Source organism: Pristiophorus japonicus, unplaced genomic scaffold, assembly GCF_044704955.1.
Source record: "Pristiophorus japonicus isolate sPriJap1 unplaced genomic scaffold, sPriJap1.hap1 HAP1_SCAFFOLD_160, whole genome shotgun sequence".
In the NCBI taxonomy this organism is placed as follows: Eukaryota; Metazoa; Chordata; class Chondrichthyes; family Pristiophoridae; genus Pristiophorus; species Pristiophorus japonicus.
This window is the reverse complement of record NW_027251278.1, coordinates 1460281-1487994: the sequence shown is the minus strand read 5'-3', so window position 1 is coordinate 1487994 and position 27714 is coordinate 1460281. Positions and strand designations below refer to the sequence as shown.

The 27714-nt window shown below is 49.7% G+C and overlaps 2 protein-coding genes across 3 annotated transcripts in view; one reads left to right on the top strand and one right to left on the bottom strand.

The window, feature by feature from the left end:
* The first annotated feature begins 288 nt into the window (after positions 1-288).
* LOC139243082 (probable G-protein coupled receptor 139) lies at positions 289-6065 on the top strand. Of its 2 annotated transcripts, none has more exons than XM_070870676.1 (2): positions 289-554; positions 5167-6065. In XM_070870676.1, the coding sequence occupies exons 1-2, from the start codon at positions 332-334 to the stop codon at positions 6063-6065; spliced, it is 1122 nt and encodes a 373-aa protein (XP_070726777.1). In that variant the 5' UTR covers positions 289-331. The 2 variants fall into 2 exon arrangements, 1 of the variants encoding a protein (XP_070726777.1); XR_011589486.1 differs by having other exon boundaries at positions 398-454; positions 5167-5210.
* Positions 6066-20356: 14291 nt separating this feature from the next.
* LOC139243089 (ribosomal RNA processing protein 36 homolog) overlaps positions 20357-27714 on the bottom strand; it is a 29514-nt gene continuing 22156 nt past the window's right edge. Inside the window, exons 6-8 of the mRNA XM_070870687.1 lie at positions 25812-25886; positions 23684-23801; positions 20357-20728 (exon numbers count right to left, since the gene is read on the bottom strand). Coding sequence (XP_070726788.1) covers positions 20589-20728; positions 23684-23801; positions 25812-25886 — 333 coding nt within the window. The 3' untranslated portion in view covers positions 20357-20588. The remainder of the gene's footprint in view (positions 20729-23683; positions 23802-25811; positions 25887-27714) is intronic.

Genomic DNA, 27714 nt, shown 5'->3' with positions numbered 1-27714 from the left:
CCAGACCGGGTAAATGTTCTATTTTACTGTGGTACATAAAGTGTTGGATTGAAAGGGGTTAACTGAAGTTGTTTGTTCAGTGACTGTAAGTAATGTCAGTCTCCACGGGTTAACTGAAGTTGTTTGTTCAGTGACTGTAAGTAATGTCATTCTCCATGGACCCTAATTGTATCAGTGTCGGGTTTCTCTCTTCTATTAATAAGGGATTCCTTTCAATGTTTACTCCCATAGTGTCACTGAGAGCATCGCCTCCGGCATTAACAGCGATCAGCGTGCTGCTCCATAGAGAGGGAGACGGAATCTGAGAACAGTGGATTGGAATGTGACAACAATGGATCGGAATCTGAGAACAGTGGATTGGAATGTGACAACAATGGATTGGAATCTGAGAACAGTGGATTGGAATGTGACAACAATGGACAGGGGTCTCATGTCCTCGATTGAACAATTTTATGTACGTTATGATATCCGATCATTAAAATGGCGGATCTACTTTGCTCTTCAGATTCTTCAATACTTTTACTATCCTCTCCTTGCTGCTGTGGGTGTTCCATGTAAGTCTCTGTATCCAGCTATTAACTCTACAAACCTTTACTAACTGCATTACTGTTCTTGTAATTTACTCTCTCATCTTTGCTGCTGTTGGTGATACGGTTAAGTTTCTATCTCCAGCAATTAGATCTGTGAACTACATTTTACTTTATTACTATTTTGTCATTTAAATCTTGGAAAGACTGAAGCCATTATCATCGGTCCTTGTCACAAATTCCGTTCTCGATAAGAATATAACAACATAAGAAATAGGAGCAGGAGTAGGCCACCTCGTCTCTCGAGCCTGCTTCGCCATTCAATAAGATCATGGCTGATCCGATCATGGACAGCTCCACTTCCCTGCCCACTCCCCATAACGATTTATTCCCTTATCACTCAAAAATCTGTCTATGTCCACCTTAAATATATTAAATGACCCAGGCTCCACAGCTATCTGGGGCAGAGAATTCCACAGATTTACAATCCTCTGAGAGAAGAAATTCCTCCTCATTTCAGTTTTAAATGGGTGGCTGGTTATTCTAAGATTATGCCCTCTGGTTCTCGTCTTCCCTATCGGTGGAAACATCCTCTCTGCATCCACCTTGTCAAGCCCCCTCATTATCTTATATGTTTCAATAAGATCACTTCTCATTCTTCTGAACTCCAATGTGTATCAGCCCAACCTACGCAACCAATCTTCATATGCCAAACCCCTCATCTCCGGAATGAACCTAGTGTACATTCTCTGAACTGCTTCCAAAGCAAGTATATCCTTGCTTAAATATAGAGATCAAAACTGTATGCATTACTCTAGGTGTGACATCACTAATACTCTGCATTTATACTCTATCCCCCTTGCCAACATTCCATTTGCCTTCCTGATTACTTGCTGTACTTGTGTTATAACTTTTTGTGTTTCATAGAATCATGGAAGTTTACAGCACAGAAGGAAGCCATTTTGGCCCATCGTTTACATGCTGACCAAGAGCTACCCAGCCTAATCCCACGTTCCAGCTCTAGTTCCATAGCCCTGTAGGTTACAGCACTTCAATTGCACATCCAAGTACTTTTTAAATGTGCTATGTGTTTCTGCCTCTACCATCCTTGCAGGCACCAAGTTCCAGACCCACTCCAGTGTCTGCATGAAGACATTTCCCCTCAAACCCCCTCTAAACCTTCTACCAATTACTTTAAATCTATGCCCCTGGTTGTTGACCCATCTGCTAAGGGAAATCGGCCCTTTCTATGACCATATCTAGGCCCCTCATAACTTTAGACACTTCAATGAGGTCTCCTCTCAGCCACCTCTGTTCCAATGAAACCAAATCCAGCCTATCGACTCTGTCCTCCTTGGTTAGATTCTCCACTCCCAGCAACATCCTCGTAAATCTCCTCAGTACCCTCTCCAGTGCAATCACAACCTTCCTTTAATGCGGTGACCAGAACTGCAGACAGTACTCCAGCTGTGTCCGAATCAGTGTTTTCTACAGTTCAAGCATAACCTCCCCGCTCTTGTATTTTATGCTTCGGCTAACAAAGGCAAGCATTCCGTATGCCTTCGTAAGCTCACCATCTACCTGGTCTGCTACTTTCAGGGATCTGTGGACATGCACTCCAAGGTCCCTTTGTTCATCTACACCTCAGTATTCTACCATTTAATGTGTATTCCTTTTCCTTCTTAGCCCTCCCCAAATACATTACCTCACACTTCTCCAGATTAAATTCCATTTGCCACTGCTCTGCCCACCTGATGAGTTGATTGATATGTTCCTGCAGTCCGCAGCTTTCTTCTTCATTATCAACCACACAGCCGATTTTAGTATCATCTGCAAACTTTTTAATCATACCCCCTATATTCAAGTCTAGATCATTGATGCACAAGGACCCGCAGGTCCCGCTGTACTTCAGTAGTTGCAATTATTCTCCATTTAAATTATGATTTGCTTTTCTATTTTTCCTGCCAAAGTGGATAACCTCACATTTTCCCACATTATGCTCCATCTGCCAAATTTTTGCACGCTCTCCTAGCCTGTCTATATCCCCTTGCAGATTTATTGTGTCCTCCTCACAATTTGCTTTTCCACCCATCTTTGTATCATCAGCAAACTTGGTTACATTACACTCTGTTCCTTGATCTAAGTCATTTATATAGATTGTAAATATTTGCGGCACCCCACTAGTCACTGTTTGCCAACCTGAAAATGACCCATTTATCCCGAATCTCTGTTTTCTGTTATTTAGCCAATCCACTGTCCATGCTAAAATATTACCCCCAACCCCGTAACCTTTTGTATTGTGCAGTAAAGTTTTTACGTGGCATCTTATTGAATGCCTTCTGGAAATCCAAATACACCACATCCACTGGTTATCACTTATTCACCTGCTCCTTACATCCTCAAAGAACTCCAGCAAATTTGTCAAACATGATTTCCCTTTCATAAAGCCCTGCTGACTCTGCTTGATTGAATCACACTTTTCCAAATGTCCCGCTATTGCTTCCTCAGTAATGGACTCCAGCATTTTCCCAATGACAGATGTTAGGCTAACTGGTCTATAGTTTCCTGCTTTTTGTCTGCCTCCTTTTTTAAATAGGGGCATTACATTTGCAGTTTTCCAATCCGCTGGGACCTCCCCAGAATCCAGGGAATTTTGGCAGATTACAACCAATGCATCCACTATCTCTGCAGCCACTCTTTTAAGATGCTATGATGTAAACCATCAGGTCCAGGGGACTTGTCCACCTTTAGTCCCAATATTTTACCGAGTACTACTTCATCAGTGATAGTGATTGTATTAAGTTCCTCCCTCCCGATTGCCCCTTTGTTATCCACAATTGGGATGTTTTTAGTGTCTTCTAACATGAAGACCGATACACAATATCTCTGCGTTTTTGTGTTTAATTTGATATTATCCCTTATTTCCTTAGTTAGCCACGGATGGTTATCCCTTTCTCTGACAGTCTTTCCTTCTCATGGGATATATTTTTGTTGCGAGTTGTGAAATATCTCCTTAAATATCTGCCACTGCTCATCAACCGCCCCATACTTTAGTCTATTTTCACAGTCCACTTTAGCCAACTCTGCCTTCATACCTTTATAGTTTCATTTATTTAACATAGAAACATAGAAACATAGAAAATAGGTGCAGGAGCAGGCCATTCAGCCCTTCTAGCCTGCACCGCCATTCAATGAGTTCATGGCTGAACATGAAACTTCAGTACCCCCTTCCTGCTTTCTCGCCATAACCCTTGATCCCCCGAGTAGTAAGGACTTCATCTAACTCCCTTTTGAATATATTTAGTGAATTGGCCTCAACTACTTTCTGTGGTAGAGAATTCCACAGGTTCACCACTCTCTGGGTGAAGTAGTTTCTCCTCATCTCGGTCCTAAATGGCTTACCCCTTATCCTCAGACTGTGACCCCTGGTTCTGGACTTCCCCAACATTGGGAACATTCTTCCTGCATCTAACCTGTCTAAACCCGTCAGAATTTTAAACGTTTCTATGAGGTCCCCTCTCATTCTTCTGAACTCCAGTGAATACAAGCCCAGTTGATCCAGTCTTTCTTGATAGGTCAGTCCCGCCATCCCGGGAATCAGTCTGGTGAACCTTCGCTGCACTCCCTCAATAGCAAGAATGTCCTTCCTCAAGTTAGGAGACCAATACTGTACACAATACTCCAGGTGTGGCCTCAGCAAGGCCCTGTACAACTGTAGCAACACCTCCCTGCCCCTGTATTCAAATCCCCTCGCTATGAAGGCCAACATGCCATTTGCTTTCTTAACCGCCTGCTGTACCTGCATGCTAACCTTCAATGACTGATGTACCATGACAGCCAGGTCTCGTTGCACCTCCCCTTTTCCTAATCTGTCACCATTCAGATAATAGTCTGTCTCTCTGTTTTTACCACCAAAGTGGATAACCTCACATTTATCCACATTATACTTCATCTGCCATGCATTTGCCCACTCACCTAACCTATCCAAGTCACTCTGCAGCCTAATAGCATCCTCCTCGCAGCTCACACTGCCACCCAACTTAGTGTCATCCGCAAATTTGGAGATACTGCATTTAATCCCCTCGTCTAAATCATTAATGTACAATGTAAACAGCTGGGGCCCAGCACAGAGCCTTGCGGCACCCCACTAGTCACTGCCTGCCATTCTGAAAAGTTCCCGTTTACTCCTACTCTTTGCTTCCTGTCTGACAACCAGTTCTCAATCCACGTCAGCACACTACCCCCAATCCCATGTGCTTTAACTTTCGGATCCTGGTTTGAGAACTAACTTTCTCACCCTCCAACTGAATTTGAAATTCAGCCATTTCATGCTCACTCATTCCTAGAGGATCCTTTACTATGAGATCATTTATTAATCCTGCCTCATTTCACAGTACCAAATCTAAGATACTTGGATGTGCAATTAAAGTGCCGTAACCTTCAGGGCTACGGACCAAGAGCTGGAAAGTGGGATTAGGCTGGATAGCTCTTGGTCGGCTGGTACAGACACGATGGGCCAAAGTGGCCTCTTTCCGTGCTGTAAATCTGTCTGATTCTATTTCACTCCAAATCCCATTAAACTGCTGCTCTTGCTGCCAGCCTGATGTATAATTTACCTGTTTATTCCCCTTACTCACAGTTAACTCAGTGACGATTGTGATCCTGTCCCGGGGAAAGTGCGGGCTCTCCAAATGTGTCACTTGCTACCTGGTGGCCATGGCAACGGCGGATCTCCTGGTCATTATCATCGACTTGATACTGAGGCACATTCCCACGGTTTATACAGAACAGTTTCAATTCGTGCTGTCCCTCCCCGTGTGTAATATCCACGCTGTCTTGCTTTATACAGTCACAGACTGCTCTGTCTGGTTCACTGTCACTTTCACCTTCGATCGATTTATGGCCATTTGTTGCCAGAAGCTGAAAACTAAATATTGCACCGAGAGAACGGCGACTGTGGTTCTGGGAACAGTGACTGTGCTGAGCAGCTTAAAGGACATCACCTGGTATTTTATCTTTTCGGGTTCGTACAGGCTCGGTAACATGCCCTGGTTTTGTCATGAATCAGACTATAGTTCCGATTCACTGGTCTGGGCATCAATCGAGTTCCTTCATTATATCCTCAACCCATTTGTCCCATTTGTTCTGATCCTTCTGCTCAACGCTTTCACCATCAGACACATTTTAGTGGCCATCAGGACCCGCAGGAGACTCCGGGGTCCCAGCAGTGGGGGGAGTCACAAAGACCCCGAGATGGAGAGTCGTAGGAAATACATCATTTTACTGTTTCTTATCTCGGGCAATTTCATCCTGTTATGGGCAATGTATATGTTGTATTTTATCTATGTCCGGATGTTTTCGCTCGGCTATGAATATTTCTATCTACCGCTTTTTATCAGGAATCTGGGATTCATGCTGCAACTCCTGAGTTGCTGCACAAACACGGCGATTTATGCCGTGACCCAGACTAAGTTCAGAGAGCAGTTGAAGAATGTGGTGAAATATCCCTTTATTCTGATTGTGAAATGCATTAAATAATGAGAAGAAGCAGAGACTCAGTCTGAATTTGTGTACGAGCCGCTCTCCACTGCATTAAGATGGCGGCTCTGGGGCCCTGCCCTAAGATGGCGGCTGTCACTCGGGGCATTTTCAACGGGGTGTGGGGTATATCAGTGTAACAGTGAGGGATGTGGGGTATATCAGTGTTACAATGAGGGGTGTGGGGTATATCAGTGTTACAGTGAGGGGTGTGGGGTGTATCAGAGTATTACAGTGATGAGTGTGGAGTATATCAGTGTTACAGTGAGGGGTGTGGGGTATATCAGTGTTCCAGTGAGGGGTGTGGGATATATCAGTGTTACAGTGAGGGGTGTGGGATATATCAGTGTTACAGTGAGGAGTGTGGGTTATATCAGTGTTACAGTGAGAGGTGTGGTGTTTCTCAATGTTACAGTGAAAGGTGTGGGGTATATCAGTGTTACAGTGAGGGGTGTGGGGTATATCAGTGTTACAGTGAGAGGTGTGGGGTATATCAGTGTTACAGTGAGAGGTGTGGGGTATATCAGTGTTACAGTGAGCGGTGTGGGGTATATCAGTGTTACAGTGAGGGGTGTGGGGTATATCAGTGTTACAGTGAGGGGTGTGGGGTATATCAGTGTTAGTGAGCGGTGTGGGGTATATCAGTGTTACAGTGAGGGGTGTGGGGTATATCAGTGTTACAGTGAGCGGTGTGGGGTATATCAGTGTTACAGTGAGCGGTGTGGGGTATATCAGTGATACAGTGAGGGGTGTGGGGTATATCAGTGTTACAGTGAGGGGTGTGGGGTATATCAGTGTTACAGTGAGGAGTGTGGGTTATATCAGTGTTACAGTGAGAAGTGAGGGGTATATCAGTGTTACAGTGAGAGGTGTGGGGTATATCAGTGTTACAGTGAGGGTGTGGGGTATATCAGTGTTACAGTGAGCGGTGTGGGGTATATCAGTGTTACAGTGAGGAGTGTGGGGTATATCAGTGTTACAGTGAGAGGTGTGGGGTATATCAGTGTTAGTGAGCGGTGTGGGGTATATCAGTGTTACAGTGAGGGGTGTGGGGTATATCAGTGTTACAGTGAGGGGTGTGGGGTATATCAGTGTTACAGTGAGCGGTGTGGGGTATATCAGTGTTACAGTGAGGGGTGTGGGGTATATCAGTGTTACAGTGAGCGGTGTGGGGTATATCAGTGTTACAGTGAGCGGTGTGGGGTATATCAGTGATACAGTGAGGGGTGTGGGGTATATCAGTGATACAGTGAGGGGTGTGGGGTATATCAGTGTTACAGTGAGAGGTGTGGGGTATATCAGTGTTACAGTGAGCGGTGTGGGGTATATCAGTGATACAGTGAGGGGTGTGGGGTATATCAGTGTTACAGTGAGAAGTGTGGGGTATATCAGTGTTACAGTGAGCAGTGTGGGGTATATCAGTGACACAGTGAGGGGTGTGGGGTATATCAGTGTTACAGTGAGGGGTGTGGGGTATATCAGTGTTACAGTGAGGGGTGTGGGGTATATCAGTGTTACAGTGAGGGGTGTGGGGTAATCAGTGTTACAGTGAGGAGTGTGGGGTATATCAGTGTTACAGTGAGCGGTGTGGGGTATATCAGTGTTACAGTGAGCGGTGTGGGGTATATCAGTGTTACAGTGAGGGGTGTGGGGTATATCAGTGTTACAGTGAGCAGTGTGGGGTATATCAGTGTTACAGTGAGAGGTGTGGGGTATATCAGTGTTACAGTGAGCGGTGTGGGGTATATCAGTGTTACAGTGAGGAGTGTGGGGTATATCAGTGTTACAGTGAAGGGTGTGGGGTATATCAGTGTTACAGTGAGCAGTGTGGGGTATATCAGTGTTACAGTGAGAGGTGTGGGGTATATCAGTGTTACAGTGAGCGGTGTGGGGTATATCAGTGTGACAGTGAGGGGTGTGGGGTATATCAGTGTTACAGTGAGAGGTGTGGGGTATATCAGTGTTACAGTGAGCAGTGTGGGGTATATCAGTGTTACAGTGAGGGGTGTGGGGTATATCAGTGTTACAGTGAGGGGTGTGGGGTATATCAGTGTTACAGTGAGGAGTGTGGGGTATATCAGTGATACAGTGAGCAGTGTGGGGTATATCAGTGTTACAGTGAGGGGTGTGGGGTATATCAGTGTTACAGTGAGCAGTGTGGGGTATATCAGAATGTTACACAGATACACCACCTTGGGTAATGTTGAGGGGGCTGGCTCTTCAGGGAAGGCAGCAGCAGCCAAGTCTATGGCACCAGGGGTGGCTCTGCTGCACATTATGGCAGGAAAAAGTGTGGGAGAGCTCAGTGATAGGGGATTCTATTGTCAGGGGAATAGATAGGTGTTTCTGTGGCCGCGATCGAGACTCCAGGATGGCATGTTGCCTCCCTGGTGCAAGGGTCAAGGATGTCTTGGAGCGGCTGCAGTGCATTCTGGAGGGGGAGGGTGAACAGCCAGCTGTCGTGGTGCATACAGGTACCAATGATATAGGTAAAAGCGGGATGAGGTCCTACAAGGTGAATTAGGGAGCTAGGAGTTAAATTAAAAAGCAGGGCCTCAAAAGGTAGTAATCTCAGGATCGCTACCAGTGCCATGTGCTAGTCAGAGTAGGAATTGAAGGATAGCTCAGATGAACATGCGGCTGTAGGAATGGTGCAAGGGGGAGGGATTCAAATTCCTGGGGCATTGGAACCGGTTCTGGGGCAGGTGGGACCAGTACAAACCGGACGGTCTGCACCTGGGCAGGACCGGAAACATAGAAACATAGAAAATAGCTGCAGCAGTAGGCCATTCGGCCCTTCTAGCCTGCACCGCCATTCAATGAGTTCATGGCTGAACATGCAAATTCAGTACCCCATTCCTGCTTTCTCGCCATACCCCTTGATCCCCCTAGTAGCAAGGACTTCATCTAACTCCCTTTTGAATATATTTAGTGAATTGGCCTCAACAACATTCTGTGGTAAAGAATTCCACAGGTTCACCACTCTCTGGGTGAAGAAGTTTTTCCTCATCTCGGTCCTAAATGGCTTAACCCTTATCCTTAGACTGTGACCCCTGGTTCTGGACTTCCCCAACATTGGGAACATTATTTCTGCATCTAACCTGTCTAAACCCGTCAGAATTTTAAACGTTTCTATGAGGTCCCCTCTCATTCTTCTGAACTCCAGTGAATACAAGCCCAGTTGATCCAGTCTTTCTTGATAGGTCAGTCCTGCCATCCCAGGAATCAGTCTGGTGAACCTTCGCTGCACTCCCTCCATAGCAAGAATGTCCTTCCTCAAGTTCGGAGACCAAAACTGTACACAATACTCCAGGTGTGGCCTCACCAAGGCCCTGTACAACTGTAGCATCACCTCCCTGCCCCTGTACTCAAATCCCCTCGCTATGAAGGCCAACATGCCATTTGCTTTCTTAACCGCCTGCTGTACCTGCATGCCAACCTTCAATGACTGATGTACCATGACACCCAGGTCTCTTTGCACCTCTCCTTTTCCTAATCTGTCACCATTCAGATAATAGTCTGTCTCTCTGTTTTTACCACCAAAGTGGATAACCTCACATTTATCCACATTATACTTCATCTGCCATGCATTTGCCCACTCACCTAACCTATCCAAGTCACTCTGCAGCCTCATAGCATCCTCCTCGCAGCTCACACTGCCACCCAACTTAGTGTCATCCACAAATTTGGAGATACTACATTTCATCCCCTCGTCCAAATCATTAATGTACAGTGTAAACAGCTGGGGCCCCAGCACAAAACCTTGCGGTACCCCACTAGTCACTGCCTGCCATTCTGAAAAGTACCCATTTATTCCTACTCTTTGCTTCCTGTCTGACAACCAGTTCTCAATCCATGTCAGCACACTACCCCCAATCCCATGTGCTTTAACTTTGCACATTATTCTCTTGTGTGGGACCTTGTCGAAAGCCTTCTGAAAGTCCAAATATACCACATCAACTGGTTCTCCCTTGTCCACTCTACTGGAAACATCCTCAAAAAATTCCAGAAGATTTGTCAAGCATGATTTCCCTTTCACAAATCGATGCTGACTTGGACCTATCATGTCACCTCTTTCCAAATGCGCTGCTATGACATCCTTAATAATTGATTCCGTCATTTTACCCACTACTGAGGTCAGGCTGACCGGTCTATAATTCCCTGTTTTCTCTCTCCCTCCTTTTTTAAAAAGTGGGGTTACATTGGCTACCCTCCACTCGATAGGAACTGATCCAGAGTCAATGGAATGTTGGAAAATGACTGTCAATGCATCCGCTATTTCCAAGGCCACTTCCTTAAGTATTCTGGGATGTAGTCCATCAGGCCCTGGGGATTTATCGGCCTTCAATCCCATCAATTTCGCCAACACAATTTCCGGACTAATAAGGATTTCCCTCAGTTCCTCCTCCTTACTAGACCCTCGCACAACGAGATTGTTAATTAATCCTCTCTCATTACACAACACCCAGTCTAAGATGGCCACCCCCCCTAGTTGGTTCCTCGACATATTGGTCTAGAAAACCATCCCTTATGCACTCCAGGAAATCCTGCTCTACCGTATTGCTTCCAGTTTGGTTAGCCCAATCTATGTGCATATTAAAGTTACCCATTATAACTGCTGCACCTTTATTGCATGCACTCCTAATTTCCTGTTTGATGCCCTCCCCAACATCACTATTACTGTTTGGAGGTCTGTACACAACTCCCACTAACGTTTTTTGCCCTTTAGTGTTCTGCAGCTCGACCCATATAGATTCCACATCATCCAAGCTAATGTCCTTCCTAACTATTGCATTGATCTCCTCTTTAACCAGCAATGCTACCCCACCTCCTTTTCCTTTTATTCTATCCCTCATGAATGTTGAATACCCCCGGGAATGTCCTAGGGGGAGTGTTTGCTGGTGCTGTTGGGGAGGGGTTAAACTAAAATGGCAGGGGGATGGGAACCTATGCAGGGAGACAGAGGGAAGTACAAAGGGGGCAGAAGCAAAAGGTAGGAAGGAGAAAAGCAAGATTGGAGGGCAGAGAAACCAAGGGCAAAAATCAAAAAGGGCCACATGACAACATAATTCTGAAAGAACAAAGATGTTAAAAAAACAAGCCTGAAGGCTTGGAGTCTTGATGCGAGGAGCATTCATAATAAGTTGGATGAATTGACTGCGCAGATAGCTGTTAAACGATATACAGAGACATGCCTCCAGGGTGACCAAAGCTGGGAACTCAACATCCAGGACTTTTCAATATTCAGGAAGGACAGACAGGAAGGCAAAGTAGGTTGGTTGGTGTTACTGGTCAAAGAGGAGATTATCCTGCCGAATATTGAATACCCCTGGATATTTTTCTATGATTTTCTATGTTTCTATGTTTCTATGTTGATTCAATGGCAGGTAAGGAAACGGACGTAAAATGTGGACCGCCCGGATCCCTAATTAACTCTTACATGACCGATCGACAAGTCTTAATTAAAAAAATGCAGAAAGACGACTGGGATGTATCCCAGACATTAGAACAACGAAATTGGTTGGCAAAACAAAAGAAAGAAAAAAGCAAAAAGGCCGGAGTATTACGAGTACATCAGTTAGCAGGACTAATTAAGCAAGTAAAGGACGTGAGAGAGAAAAGGGAGGAGCCTCAGTAGCAGCCAATGCCGACTTTCCAGGGGGACATTGGACACACGCGGTACCTTTAACCACCGAAGTAGACGGTCAACAGGCGGCCTTTGGCCCTTTTAAAACCAACGAGTTTTAGATAATGCCCCTGCTAATTGGAGTAAAATTACTACAACCAAACAACAAAAGGGGGAAGGAGCCTCAGAGTATGGGGAAGGATTCTTCCAGATATATCAAGAATTCTCTGGACAGGGAAACCCAGGCCGCGGTGACCGAGCATTTATCCAGGCATTTAAGGACAGACTATCCGCTGAACACCAGACCATTATAAAAATGGGAGTAATTGTAACCCAGGATTATGATGAACTGGTCGAGTGGGCAAGTGGCCTCCAGGGAGGGGGCGATGAAAAATCCCAAACAATGATAAAACAAGAAAGGGTTTTTGCAGCAGGGACGGGGGGAGGACAGAAAAAGGGGACATGCCATAACTGCGGGAAGGTGGGTCACTTTGCCAAAGAACGTAAGGGGAAACACACAGAAAAACAATGCACATATTGCGGCAAAAAGGGACATTTAGACGCGACCTGCTATAGTAAAAATGGCTATCCTAATAAGGCAAGGACCCTGTCAGAACAGGAATACCAGCAGTGGCAGGAGTACAAAGCCACCCTGTGATGCCCGGCGGCCCCTGTACAAAGTAAAAAGGACGGAAGGATATATGTGTCTGCACTAGTAGGGGGCCAACAGTGTGAGATGCTAGTGGACACTGGAGCCTCAATATCCATTACCAATCTACCCCTTCCCGTAACCGACAAAAAGGCTTTAATAAACGGAATAGATGGATGGCCAACACTGGCCTACTAGAGCACCACCCAAGTGGTGGAAATTGATCATTTATGTATACCCATGAGATTTTACGTATGCAAGAATCGTGAGGGAACAATATTGGGGAAAGACGTAATGAAGGAATTCCAGGCCCTGATTGATTGTGGCGAGGGGAAATTAACATGGCCAAAGGCAGATGGCAGTAAGGGAGATTTGGGACAGATAGCTCACCATATGGAAATTTTAGGTGTAGCAACAGCCACAAAAACCAACTGGCACTCCGAGACTGGAGGATATGGCGGCATTTGTGCCTCTGTGCCCGGGGTTTGGGCACAGACAAAATTGGATACCGGAAAGGGGGACATGGACCCTATTAAGATCCGTGGACCATCTCATAAACCACACCAGCAATACCCTATAAGACCCAAAGCCAGAACAGCAGTTGTAGAAATAGTAAAGGGACTACTGGAAAAAGGTATCTTAAGAGAACTCCCCAACATGGCCAGTAGGGAAGCCAGATGGGAGTTATAGACTAACCATTGACTACACCGCCCTGAATAAGGTCACCCCCAAACTATACCCGATAGTGGCCAGTCCCTCCACAATCCTTAATGGATTATCCCCTGAACATAAAATCTTTACAGTCCTGGACATAGCCAATGGCTTCTGGGCACTTCCCCTCGACCCAGAATCACAAGAGAAATTTGCCTTCACGGTGGAGGATAAACAATATACTTGGACCCGATTACCATATGGGTTCCATAATAGTCCTGCCATATTCCACTGAGTCATGAGCGACGTACTAAAGCAAATAGAAGTACCAGCAGGAAATAGTATTTTACAATATGTCGACGACATATTAATAGCTTCAGAAACCAAGGAGGGACATCAGGCAACCTGATACCTGGTGTTACAAGCTTTGGAGACGGCAGGCCTTAAGGTCAACCCCAAGAAAGCCCAGGTAGGGAAAACCCAAGTCCTGTACCTAGGGTACTGCCTTTCAAAGGGGTTGAAAGAAATGCCCTCGGATAGGAAAAAGGCTGTCAAGGATATGCCTAGACCAGTAACGGTAAGGGGGGTGAGGAAGGTACTGGGTCTCTTTAATTACAGCCGGAACTTTATCCCTGAGTTTGCAAAGATTGCCAAGCCTATACAAAGACTAGTAAAGGGAGGAAAACCGGCCCTAGACCTGATAGAGTGGGGCCCTGAACAAGAACAGGCCTATAGTAAACTCAAGTCAGAGCTAGTCTCCGCACGTGGATTGGGACTGCCTGACATGGGTAAAGATTTCCACATCCACTGTACCAATGAAGATGGGTTCTATATGGCCGTGGTCACCCAAGATCACGGGGATAAAAGGAGACCTATAGCCTATTGTTCCACCGCCGAAGGTCCGGCGGTGACCGGATTATCCAGATGTATAGCTGCACTAGACTGCACAGCTTGGGCAGTAGAAATAAGCAAGCCCGTGGTAATGACCGGAACCATCATTCTCCACACCAAACACACCTTGGTAGAAATGTTAAACACAGGAAAACTGAGAACCGTTTCTAATATGAGACGGGCAAAGTGGGAAGCAGTCCTCTTGCCACCCAACAAAGCAGTAACTATAATTAGAGATGTCGGGGAAAACCCCACGGAGGGCATAGTGCAAGAGAGAGAGCCCCACGATTGCGGGGACGTGGATATGGACATGGAAGAGGATAGAATAAAAGACACGCCCCTTCAAACCGCAGAACAAACCTTGTTTGTGGTCGGCTCGCGAAAATACCTAGAGGGACTCGCTCGTACCGGATGGAGTTAACCAGGATCTAGAGACAGTCGAATCAGGGCGAATTAATGGGGGGTCATCAGCTCAGGTGGCAGAATTGGTAGCCCTCACCCGGGCACTGGAACTATCAGAGGGTAAGATCGTTAATATCTATACGGACAGTAGATATGCATTCGGGGTAGTACACGATTATATGACAGCATTGGGGAGGAGGGGTTTTATCACAACTAGCGGACATTCCATAAAACACCAGCTGAGAATAGAAGCTCTCTTAGCAGCCAGTAATAAACCAAAACAGGTAGCGGTCATTAAAATTAAAGCCCACCAAAGGGAACCGGACCGAACCAGTCCAGATTGGCTGAGTCACCAGGGAAATCAAGCTGCGGACTTTGCTGCACAAGAGGCATTAGGAGTGTGAGGAAGCCTCAGTCACTGCCGCTGGGGCCCGAGACAAACAGATAAGTATCGAGAAACTACACCAGGACACTTCTGAGGAAGAAAGGGGTATGTGGACAAAGCAGGGCGCAACTCAACGAAAGGATAACGTTTGGAGACGAAACGACAAGGTAACGGCGCCTGAATGCATACAGAATACCTTATTGGAGTTGCACCATGGCCTGTCCCATTCGGGACAAGAGGCCATGACCGGGAGTCTTGGGAGAGATTGGTGGTGGAAGGGGATGGGGAGAGATATTGCCAAACATTGCCATCGCTGCATTATGTGCGCACAATATAATCCAGGCAGGCCCATTAAAATTTAAATGGGACACCAGCCCCGTCCAGGGGGGCCATGGGAACATTTACACATTGATTTCACAGGTCCTTTGCTCCCATCCCATGGAAAAAGATATTGCCTAGTGATTATAGATCAATTTACCCGGTGGGTGGAAGCTTTCCCCACATGTGATTGCACTGCCTCAACAGTGGCAAGGATATTGACTGAGCAGGTGATTCCCCAATGGGGAGTGCCTCAACAGTGGCAAGGATATTGACCGAGCAGGTGATTCCCCGTTGGGGAGTGCCTCAACAGTGGCAAGGATATTGACCGAGCAGGTGATTCCCCGATGGGGAGTGCCTCAACAGTGGCAAGGATATTGACCGAGCAGGTGATTCCCCGATGGGGAGTGCCTCAACAGTGGCAAGGATATTGACTGAGCAGGTTATTCCCCGATGGGGAGTGCCTCAACAGTGGCAAGGATATTGACCGAGCAGGTGATTCCCCGATGGGGAGTGCCTCAACAGTGGCAAGGTTATTGACCGAGCAGGTGATTCCCCGATGGGGAGTGCCTCAACAGTGGCAAGGATATTGACCGAGCAGGTGATTCCCCAATGGGGAGTGCCACAACAGTGGCAAGGATATTGACCGAGCAGGTGATTCCCCAATGGGGAGTGCCTCAACAGTGGCAAGGATATTGACCGAGCAGGTGATTCCCCAATGGGGAGTGCCTCAACAGTGGCAAGGATATTGACCGAGCAGGTGATTCCCCGATGGGGAGTGCCTCAACAGTGACAAGGATATTGACCGAGCAGGTGATTCCCCAATGGGGAGTGCCTCAACAGTGGCAAGGATATTGACCGAGCAGGTGATTCCCCAATGGGGAGTGCCACAACAGTGGCAAGGATATTGACCGAGCAGGTGATTCCCCAATGGGGAGTGCCTCAACAGTGGCAAGGATATTGACCGAGCAGGTGATTCCCCAATGGGGAGTGCCTCAACAGTGGCAAGGATATTGACCGAGCAGGTGATTCCCCGATGGGGAGTGCCTCAACAGTGACAAGGATATTGACCGAGCAGGTGATTCCCCGATGGGGAGTGCCTCAACAGTGGCAAAGATATTGACCGAGCAGGTGATTCCCCGATGGGGAGTGCCTCAACAGTGGCAAGGATATTGACCGAGCAGGTGATTCCCCGATGGGGAGTGCCTCAACAGTGGCAAGGATTTTGACCGAGCAGGTGATTCCCCGATGGGGAGTGCCTCAACAGTGGCAAGGATATTGACCGAGCAGGTGATTCCCCGATGGGGAGTGCCTCAACAGTGGCAAGGATATTGACCGAGCAGGTGATTCCCCGATGGGGAGTGCCTCAACAGTGGCAAGGATATTGACCGAGCAGGTGATTCCCCGATGGGGAGTGCCTCAACAGTGGCAAGGATATTGACCGAGCAGGTGATTCCCCGATGGGGAGTGCCTCAACAGTGGCAAGGATATTGACCGAGCAGGTGATTCCCCGATGGGGAGTGCCTCAACAGTGGCAAGGATATTGACCGAGCAGGTGATTCCCCAATGGGGAGTGCCTCAACAGTGGCAAGGATATTGACCGAGCAGGTGATTCCCCGATGGGGAGTGCCTCTTCAGGTAGATTCCGACCAATGCACCCACTTCACCGGGAAGATTGTAAAAACAGTATGCCAGCTGATGGGCATAAAACAAAAATTCCACATCCCCTACCACCCGCAGAGTTCTGGAATGGTAGAACGCATGAACCGTACCCTTAAGAACGCCCTGGCCAAGGCCAGGCAAACGTCAGGAAGAACGTGGACAGAAGTATTACCTATTATATTAATGAAGTTAAGAGCCACGGTAAACCGGACAACCAGATTAACCCCTTATGAACTAATGACAGGAAGGGCGATGCAATTACCCAGAAAGCATCATAACAGGTGGGGCCGGCATAGGCCCATTAAAAGACAAAATTAAACGGTATGTTTTGGAACTAAGCACTCAACTCAAAGGGATGCGTAAATTAGTAAGAGACAATCAGGAAGAGAGAGACGCTCAGAAAGAGCTTGAATGGCTCCCTATGTCCCGATGACAGGACGTTGCATCATGGTAAAAACATTACCTGAAAAACCAGGGTTTGCACCAAAATGGAATGGCTCATATGAGGTCATAATCAGTGGGGACACCTGTGCCTGTCTGGACATAAGAGGGAAGCGTGTATGGAAACATTGGACCCAGTTGAAATTGTACAAAGAAACTAATGAGTAAACATAAGACATGTGATTCACGATAATGTAACCAGGATACTTGTTTATGCACCCCGAACAGGTGACGACTGCAAGCAAGTCCAAATTACAGCTACTGCTAATGTGTAAATATTGTATTGTTTGAGCATAACAAACATGTCTAAGATAGCGTATATAATCAGGTTACTCTATGTTGTCACGGTTGTAAAGCGAATAGGATTAGAAGATAACTTGTTTTTCAAGAGCCATATACGTTTACACGGCAATCGAACCGTGTGTTACCCACTAGCCCAATCAGTAGAGGCCCTGTTCGTGGCCACCCCTGGGTGGGTCCCCGTGACGTATATACGGCAGATACCTCGGACGCACCCTGTGAGGGACAATATAGAAGGGGGATACAGGGAAGATGCGTGGAATTAATAAATCCCACAGATCCTGTGTGCAGGGTGTCCTGGGGAAAGGACAAAACGGTATGCTCAGACAATGCAAGCTACCCACTTTGCTTCTCGGGGCAAGGATGGGGGTGTGTGTATGCCCTGGTCCCCGAGAACGCCACCTGTGTGCAGATGCAGTGTGCCCGTCAGCACTGTCGAGTGTATAGAGGCCAGTTTACTTGCACCTGTAACGAGCAAAGATGCCTGAACGTGACCGCAGGGAGGCAAGTTATCTGCGGTCAGTGCAGCTCAGAAACATGAGCATACCCGTTTGATGCTCACCAATTGGTAGGATCGGGCTCAAATTCAAGGGAACTGAGCAATTGGTGGTATAAGCAGTTCACGAGTGTTAGCAACTCCGACGTAAAGTGTTATAGAGCTAAGGAGGGATTGGTGTTCCTCCTCAATGGCACCTTCAAGACCGCAACACCGACCTTCCCGGTCCTCTTTGCAGTGGGAACTATAGGACCACTCACTGATCCATGTCCCCAAAGGGGGCATACCCGGAGAAGGATAGTAACACGGGCCATTAGCAAGGAGTTCTGTGCCGATTGGGAGGGTCCTATCACGCTGGGATCATCACTCGGCCACGTGTACCTCGGGGCCCTGTCTGTGGGGGGGGGGGGATCAGCGGGGGTAATTAGTGCCAAAAATAGGAGACAAATGTATAACGCATGTTACGGATGAATCATACAATATCACCCAAGCCATTGATGCCATAAGAAAGCAGCTTGACTGGCTATTAGGGGGATCCTGGGGGTCCAATTTAACGCTTGGAGTAGTTATTCTTGTTGTAATAATAATTACTTGTTGCTTGATTATCGGATGTTTGAATATCTGCTGTAAAGTCATGATGGCCCGAATAGTGCCGGTTGCCAGCATGATCACGGAAAAGAACATCTGATAGGAACACCCGGAGATGCCGAGGAAGACGGAGCGGACGACGCAGGTACAGACCACTACCTATGAAGGGTAGGCTAGAGCTACAGGCAAGGCAGGGAAGGAACTTGCCTCGAAGGTAGGCACGGAGCCACCTTCATTGTGGTCACCTGGATTTCGTGACCATCCTCCAGGACCAACAGGGGGAACTGTTGGAGTGGATTTTGGGACATAGCAAAGCATGATGGGGGAAGCCAACTATCTGCCTTTCCACTAAATGAACTTTGTACCAAGAAGCCTATCTGCTGTCCCTGATATGAACTCTGCAGCAACAAGTGACTCCTGGCCAGGTGCAGGCCACTGTTTCATAGAAAGTTTTGCAACAGAATAACTATCCACAAAAGGAGATACAGAGGAAGGGCCCCCAAACTCGCACCATGCTATCAGGTTTCACTAGGACTAAAAGTTGTCTGTAAATGAATTGCGTTGCCATATGGATTGATTGGTTGTATGTAAATGAATTTAAATGATTGTATTCCGCCCCCTGTAAACTGCTTATAACCCCACAACACAAGGCACTCGGGGAGAAGGTGTTTGCAGATCGCAGGATCTCAACTCTTCTCCCAGAGCTCTGTTCGCAATAAAGTTGTCTCTCTTACATTACTGGAGTCTATGTGAATTTATTTTCAGTAACAACTCAGAGAATTGTGAGCCTGTGGAATTCTCTACCACAGAAAGTTGTTGAGGCCAGTTCATTAGATATATTCAAAAGGGAGGGAGATGTGACCCTTACAGCTAAAGGGATCAAGGGGTATGGAACAAAAGCAGGAATGGGGTACTGAAGGAATGATCAGCCATGATCATATTGAATGGTGGTGTCGGCTCGAAGGGCTGAAATGGCCTACTCCTGCACCTATTTTCTATGTCTCTATGTTTCAAGATGTCGCTCGGGATCTGGAATATTAGGTCCTTCATTGAAGCACCTCTGAACTCATCCCTTTTTGGCGTGGAAGGCAAGTCAGCCTCGTTTCGAGGGACTGCCGATGATGGTGACCAAATTCCAGGTAGAACAAGGGGATGGATTGAGATTAAATACAGAACTGAAAGTTGTTGAGGCCAATTCACTAAATATATTCAAAAAGGAGTTAGATGTATTTCTTACTACTGGGGGGATCAAGGGGTATGGTGAGAAAGCAGGAATGGGATACTGAAGTTGCATGTTCAGCCATGAACTCATTGAATGGTGGTGCAGGCTCGAAGGGCCGAATGACCTACTCCTGCACCTAGTTTCTATGTTTCTATGTTTGCCGAAAGGAAAAGCTGAACAGACAAGGGTCCTTTGTGCAGATAGAGAAGACTGAGGGGTGAGGGGTGAGGGGTGAGCTGATCGAGGGCTTCACGATTTTGAAAGGGTTTGATCGGAGACACGGAGAGAAGATGTTCCCACTTGTGTCGCAGGCCAGAACTAGGGACGATAAATATAAGATAGTCCGGAATAAATGCAATGGGTAACACTAGAGAAACTTCTTTACCCAGAGAACGGTGAGAATGTGGAAATCACTGCAGGGAGGGGTCGAGGCAAAGTATCGATGGATTTAAGGGGTAGGTACATAAACACAAGGGAGAAAGGAATAGAGGGATATGTTGACGGAGTGAGATGTCGAGGGGTGGGGGGAGACTCGAGTGGAGTATAAACCCTGGCACCCACCTGTTGAGCCGAATGGCCTGTGTCCGTGCTACACATTCGACACAATTCTAACCCACAGACCGTTCTGTGCGCCAACAAACTTTTCAGCAAATGGGAACGCAGAGTAAAAGTAAATATTTATACAAAAGGTACAAGAGCAGGGGTGGGGAGAGATGGGTGGGGTATCACAGGCACAGTGCAGTTATTTACACGGGGTGTGAGAGGGAGGTGTGAAGACTGAGCCGAGCACATCACCAGTCCAGGGAGACTGACCACGGTCTGGGACCAGCGGGGTCGATCAGCTCGCTGGTCATCCAATCACAGGGCAGCGCGGTGACACCCACTCCCAACCTCAGCGCTGTTTCTTCATAGGCATCTTGCGGCGGTCCTTGGTGGCGTTCCGCTTCCTCTTCTTCCCCAGGAAGCTGTCCAGCTTACCGCCACGCTTCAACTCCCGGTATTTCTCCACCAACTCCAGCTTCCGCTGCTCGGCTGTGGACGGGAAACAGACAGGGGCCTCGGTTAGTTACAGGCGGAGCCACAGACTGCACAACACTACACCCGGGGGCTACAGAAAGTACGGGCTACACTGTACCCCAGTATCTGCAGAACTGTACCCCAGTGAGAGTCAGTGTGTGTGGGACTGTACCCCAGTGAGAGTCTGTGTGTGTGGGACTGTATCCCAGTGAGAGTCAGTGTGTGTGGGACTGTATCCCAGTGAGAGTCAGTGTGTGTGGGACTGTACCCCAGTGAGAGTCTGTGTGTGTGGGACTGTACCCCAGTGAGAGTCAGTGTGTGTGGGACTGTATCCCAGTGAGAGTCAGTGTGTGTGGGACTGTACCTCAGTGAGAGTCTGTGTGTGTGGGACTGTACCTCAGTAAGAGTCAGTGTGTGTGGGACTGTACCCCAGTGAGAGTCAGTGTGTGTGGGACTGTACCCCAGTGAGAGTCAGTGTGTGTGGGACTGTATCCCAGTGAGAGTCAGTGTGTGTGGGACTGTACCTCAGTGAGAGTCAGTGTGTGTGGGACTGTACCTCAGTGAGAGTCAGTGTGTGTGGGACTGTATCCCAGTGAGAGTCTGTGTGTGTGGGACTGTATCCCAGTGAGAGTCAGTGTGTGTGGGACTGTATCCCAGTGAGAGTCAGTGTGTGTGGGACTGTATCCCAGTGAGAGTCAGTGTGTGTGGGACTGTACCCCAGTGAGAGTCAGTGTGTATGGGACTGTACCCCAGTGAGAGTCAGTGTGTGTGGGACTGTACCCCAGTGAGAGTCAGTGTGTGTGGGACTGTACCCCAGTGAGAGTCAGTGTGTGTGGGACTGTATCCCAGTGAGAGTCAGTGTCTGCGGGACTGTACCCCAGTGAGAGTCAGTGTGTGTGGGACTGTACCCCAGTGAGAGTTAGTGTGTGTGGGACTGTACCCCAGTGAGAGTCAGTGTGTGTGGGACTGTACCCCAGAGAGAGTCAGTGTGTGTGGGACTGTACCCCAGTGAGAGTCAGTGTCTGCAGAACTGTACCCCAGTGAGAGTCAGTGTGTGTGGGACTGTACCCCAGTGAGAGTCAGTGTGTGTGGGACCCGTACCCCAGTGAGAGTCAGTGTGTGTGGGACTGTACCCCAGTGAGAGTCAGTGTGTGTGGGACTGTACCCCAGTGAGAGTCAGTGTGTGTGGGACTGTACCCCAGTGAGAGTCAGTGTGTGTGGGACTGTACCCCAGTGAGAGTCAGTGTGTGTCGCACTGTACCCCAGTGAGAGTCAGTGTGTGTGGGACTGTACCCCAGTGAGAGTCAGTGTGTGTGGCACTGTACCACAGTGAGAGTCAGTGTGTGTGGGACTGTACCCCAGTGAGAGTCAGTGTGTGTGGGACTGTACCCCAGTGAGAGTCAGTGTGTGTGGGACTGTACCCCAGTGAGAGTTAGTGTGTGTGGGACTGTACCCCAGTGAGAGTCAGTGTGTGTGGGACTGTACCCCAGTGAGAGTCAGTGTGTGTGGGACTGTACCCCAGTGAGAGTCAGTGTCTGCAGAACTGTACCCCAGTGAGAGTCAGTGTGTGTGGGACTGTACCCCAGTGAGAGTTAGTGTCTGCAGAACTGTACCCCAGTGAGAGTCAGTGTGTGTGGGACTGTACCCCAGTGAGAGTCAGTGTGTGTGGGACTGTACCCCAGTGAGAGTCAGTGTGTGTGGCACTGTACCCCAGTGAGAGTCAGTGTGTGTGGGACTGTACCCCAGTGAGAGTTAGTGTGTGTGGGACTGTACCCCAGTGAGAGTCAGTGTGTGTGGGACTGTACCTCAGTGAGAGTCAGTGTGTGTGGGACTGTACCCCAGTGAGAGTTAGTGTGTGTGGGACTGTACCCCAGTGAGAGTCAGTGTGTGTGGGACTGTACCCCAGTGAGAGTTAGTGTGTGTGGGACTGTACCCCAGTGAGAGTCAGTGTCTGCAGAACTGTACCCCAGTGAGAGTCAGTGTGTGTGGGACTGTACCCCAGTGAGAGTAAGTGTGTGTGGGACTGTACCCCAGTGAGAGTTAGTGTGTGTGGGACTGTACCCCAGTGAGAGTCAGTGTGTGTGGGACTGTACCCCAGAGAGAGTCAGTGTGTGTGGGACTGTACCCCAGTGAGAGTCAGTGTCTGCAGAACTGTACCCCAGTGAGAGTCAGTGTGTGTGGGACTGTACCCCAGTGAGAGTTAGTGTCTGCAGAACTGTACCCCAGTGAGAGTCAGTGTGTGTGGGACTGTACCCCAGTGAGAGTCAGTGTGTGTGGGACCCGTACCCCAGTGAGAGTCAGTGTGTGTGGGACTGTACCCCAGTGAGAGTCAGTGTGTGTGGGACTGTACCCCAGTGAGAGTCAGTGTGTGTGGGACTGTACCCCAGTGAGAGTCAGTGTGTGTGGGACTGTACCCCAGTGAGAGTCAGTGTGTGTGGGACTGTACCCCAGTGAGAGTCAGTGTGTGTGGGACTGTACCCCAGTGAGAGTCAGTGTGTGGGGGACTATACCCCAGTGAGAGTCAGTGTGTGTGGGACTGTACCCCAGTGAGAGTCAGTGTGTGTGGGACTGTACCCCAGTGAGAGTCAGTGTGTGTGTGACTGTACCCCAATGAGAGTCAGTGTGTGTGGGACTGCACCCCAGTGAGAGTCAGTGTGTGTGGGACTGTACCCCATTGAGAGTCAGTGTGTGTGGGACTGTACCCCAGTGAGAGTCAGTGTGTGTGGGACTGTACCCCAGTGAGAGTCAGTGTGTGTGTGACTGTACCCCAGTGAGAGTCAGTGTGTGTGGGACTGTACCCCAGTGAGAGTCAGTGTGTGTGGGACTGTACCCCAGTGAGAGTCAGTGTGTGTGGGACTGTACCCCAGTGAGAGTCAGTGTGTGTGGGACTGTACCCCAGTGAGAGTCAGTGTGTGTGGGACTGTATCCTGCCTGAATCTTTTCCCTCTCCCATGCCGCTGTGGGACTTACATTTCTTGAGGAAGTAGGGCTTGCTGCCCTGCTGCACCCTCTCCCTCTGCTGCTGTTTGAACTCCTTCAGTCGCTCCCGCTGCCGTTGTTTGTTTAGCTGGGCCTCGTCCTGGTGTATCTGGGAGGACAGACAGAGCGGGGTCAGCACCCTGCAGTAAACCACACGGCACAGCAGACACTGCGCTGACAGAGAGACGCACGGGAGGAGACCACATCCCCCACCGCAACCCCCTCCCATCCCCCATGAACGCACCAGGTTCCTCACCGACACGAGAAACATCTGTGTTGAGAGGTCAGGCTATGGGCCGCTGTGATGGTCGCACATTTATTGACGGGTTTGACATGCGGGGGCATGTCACGCACCCTGTGTGCCGGGACCTCTGGCCAAAAGACTTCCTTACATACGATTATATAGGACACACAGCACAGAAACAGGCCATTCGGCCCAATCAGTCCATGACGGTGTTTAAGCTCCCTCTACACTGTCCCATCAAACATTCCCAGGGCAGGTACAGGGGGTTAGATACAGAGTAAAGCTCCATCTACACTGTCCCATCAAACACTCCCAGGGCAGGTACAGGGGATTAGATACAGAGTAAAGCTCCCTCTACACTGTCCCATCAAACATTCCCAGGGCAGGTACAGCATGGGGTTAGATACAGAGTAAAGCTCCCTCTACACTGTCCCATCAAACATTCCCAGGGCAGGTACAGCACGGGGTTAGATACAGAGTAAAGCTCCCTCTACACTGTCCCATCAAACACTCCCAGGGCAGGTACAGGTGGTTAGATACAGAGTAAAGCTCCCTCTACACTGTCCCATCACACAGTCCCAGGGCAGGTACAGCACGGGTTAGATACAGAGTAAAGCTCCCTCTACACTGTCCCATCAAACATTCCCAGGGCAGGTACAGCATGGGGTTAGATACAGAGTAAAGCTCCCTCTACACTGTCCCATCAAACACTTCCAGGGCAGGTACAACACGGGTTAGATACAGAGTAAAGCTCCCTCTACACTGTCCCATCACACACTCCCAGGGCAATGTCAGAGGGGCAGTGCTGAGGGAGCGCCACACTGTCGGAGGGGCAGTACTGAGGGAGCACTGCACTGTCGGAGGGGCAGTACTGAGGGAGTGCTGCACTGTCGGAGGGGCAGTGCTGAGGGAGCGTTGCACTGTCGGAGGGGCAGTGCTGAAGGAGTGCTGCAGTGTTGGACGGGCAGTACAGAGGGAGCGCCTCACTGTCGGAGGGGCAGTACTGAGGGAGCGCCTCACTGTCGGAGGGGTAGTACTGAGGGAGCGCCGCACTGTCGGAGGGGCAGTGCTGAGGGAGCGCCGCACTGCCGGAGGGGCAGTACTGAGGGAGCGCCGCACTGTCGGAGGGGCAGTGCTGAGGGAGCTCCGCACTGTCGGAGGGGCAGTACTGAGGGAGCTCCGCACTGTCGGAGGTGCTGTCTTTCAAATGAGATGTTAAACCAAGGACCCAATTGCCCTCTCAGGTGGACACAAGCACTAGAGCAGGGGAGTACTAAATCTAACAAACCCTCAACCAACATCACAAACAGATTATCTGGTCATTATCACATTGCTGTTTGTGGGAGCTTGCTGTGCACAAACTGCCTGCTGTATTTCCAACATTACAACAGTGACAACACATCAAAAAGTACTTCCTTAGCTGCAAAGCGGTTTGGAATGTTGCGAGGTCTTAAAAGTTGCGTTGTAAATTCTCCCTTTATTCTCTTCACCTCCCAGTTATTGCAAAGAGGTCACATCCCATCCTCAGAACTATATGGCCTCCTGCTGCCCCTTGTACCGCCCCATCCCCCGCTCTGTTACCCAACCCCCGCTCCGTCTCCCATTCCCCTCTCCCCGTCCTGTCCCATCCCCCGCTCCCCATCCCCCCCCATCGCTCGCTCCCCATCCACCCCACCCGTCTCCCATTCCCAGAGCCCCTGTCCCACCATCCCCCGCTCTGTCTCCCATCCCCCCTCCGTTACCCATCCCCCGCTCACCATCCCCCCCCCATCCCTCGCTCCCCATCCACCCCACCCGTCTCCCATTCCCAGAGCCCCTGTCCCACCATCCCCCGCTCTGTCTCCCATCCCCCTCCGTTACCCATCCCCCGCTCACCATCCTGTGTAGAAGATACTCGAGTTGCTCTTTCCTTTTGGGGTTCTTGACCTTTTTCAACTTCTTCTTAATAACCTGCGGTGAAAGGGAGGCAGTGTGAGGCATCCCCTGAACTCCCGTGTTCCAGCAGTGACGGCACCTGCACTGACCAACAGCACATGGGCTGTAGATCAAGGAGGAGGCCCATCACCTCCGCCTCAGGGCCGGGCGATTAATGTCAACGGTAGCACAGTGATAACGTCACTGGACCAGTGATCCCGAGGCCGGGACCAGTGATCCCGAGGCCTGGACCAGTGATCCCGAGACCTGGACCAGTGATCCCGAGGCCGGGACCAGTGATCCCGAGGCCTGGACCAGTCATCCCGAGGCCTGGACCAGTCATCCCGAGGCCTGGACCAGTCATCCCGAGGCCTGGACCAGTCATCCCGAGGCCTGGACCAGTCATCCCGAGGCCTGGACCAGTCATCCCGAGGCCGGGACCAGTCATCCCGAGGCCTGGACCAGTCATCCCGAGGCCTGGACCAGTCATCCCGAGGCCTGGACCAGTCATCCCGAGGCCTGGACCAGTCATCCCGAGGCCTGGACCAGTCATCCCGAGGCCGGGACCTGTCATCCCGAGGCCGGGACCAGTCATCCCGAGGCCGGGACCAGTCATCCCGAGGCCGGGACCAGTCATCCCGAGGCCGGGACCAGTCATCCCGAGGCCGGGACCAGTCATCCCGAGGCCTGGACCAGTGATCCCGAGGCCTGGACCAGTGATCCCGAGACACCAGTTCAAATCCCACCACGGCAGTCCCATACCCCGGGACCCCCTCCCCCGTACCCCCGGGACCCCCTGTCCCCCATATCCCCCGGGACCCCTGCACCCCCATACTCCCGGGACCACCTGCACCCCATATCCCCGGGGCTCCACCTCCCATTCCCCCGGAACCCCCGCCCCTCCCCCCATACCGACGGGACCCCAACATACCCCCTGGACTCCTGCCACCCCATACCCCCAGGACCCCTGCCCCCCATACCCACGGGACCCCTGCCCCCCCATACCCCCAGGACCCCTGCCCCTCCATACCCACGGGACCCCTGCCCCCCCATACCCCCAGGACCCCTGCCCCCCCATACCCCCGTGACCCCTGCCCCCCCATACCCCCGGGACCACCTGCCCCCCATATCCCCGGGGCTCCACCTCCCATACCCCCGGAACCCCCGCCCCTCCCCCCATACCCACGGGACCCCTGCCCCCCCATAGCCCCAGGACCCCTGCCCCCCCCATACCCATGGGACCCCTGCCCCCCCATACCCACGGGACCCCTGCCCCCCATAGCCCCAGGACCCCTGCCCCCCCCATACCCCCGGGACCCCTGCCCCCCCCATACCCCCGTTAAATTCAGTTAATTAAATAAATCTTAAATAAAAAGCTAGAATCAGTAATGGTGACCATGAGACTACTGGATCGTCGCAAAAACCCATCTGGTTCACTAATGCCCCTTTCGGGAAGGAAATCTGCCGCCCTTACCCGGTCTGGCCTATATGTGACTCCAGACCCACAGAGGTGTGGTTGACTGTTAGTTGCCCCTCTGAAATGGCCCAGCGAGCCGCTCAGTTGTAACAAACCGCTACGAAAGAAAACAATACGAAGAATAAAACGGGACGCACCACCCGGCATTGACCTTGGCACTGGATATGGACATGACAGCAGCACACCCAGCCCAGTCGACCCTGCAAAGTCCTGTGTGACAGTTCTCCCAACTAACATCTGGGGACTTGTGCCAAAATTGGGAGAGCAACAACCCGACATAGTCATACTCACAGAATCCTATCTTTCAGCCAATGTCCCAGACTCCTCCATCACCATCCCTGGGTATGTCTGGTCCCACCCGAGATGGCAGCATATGGTATACCGTCG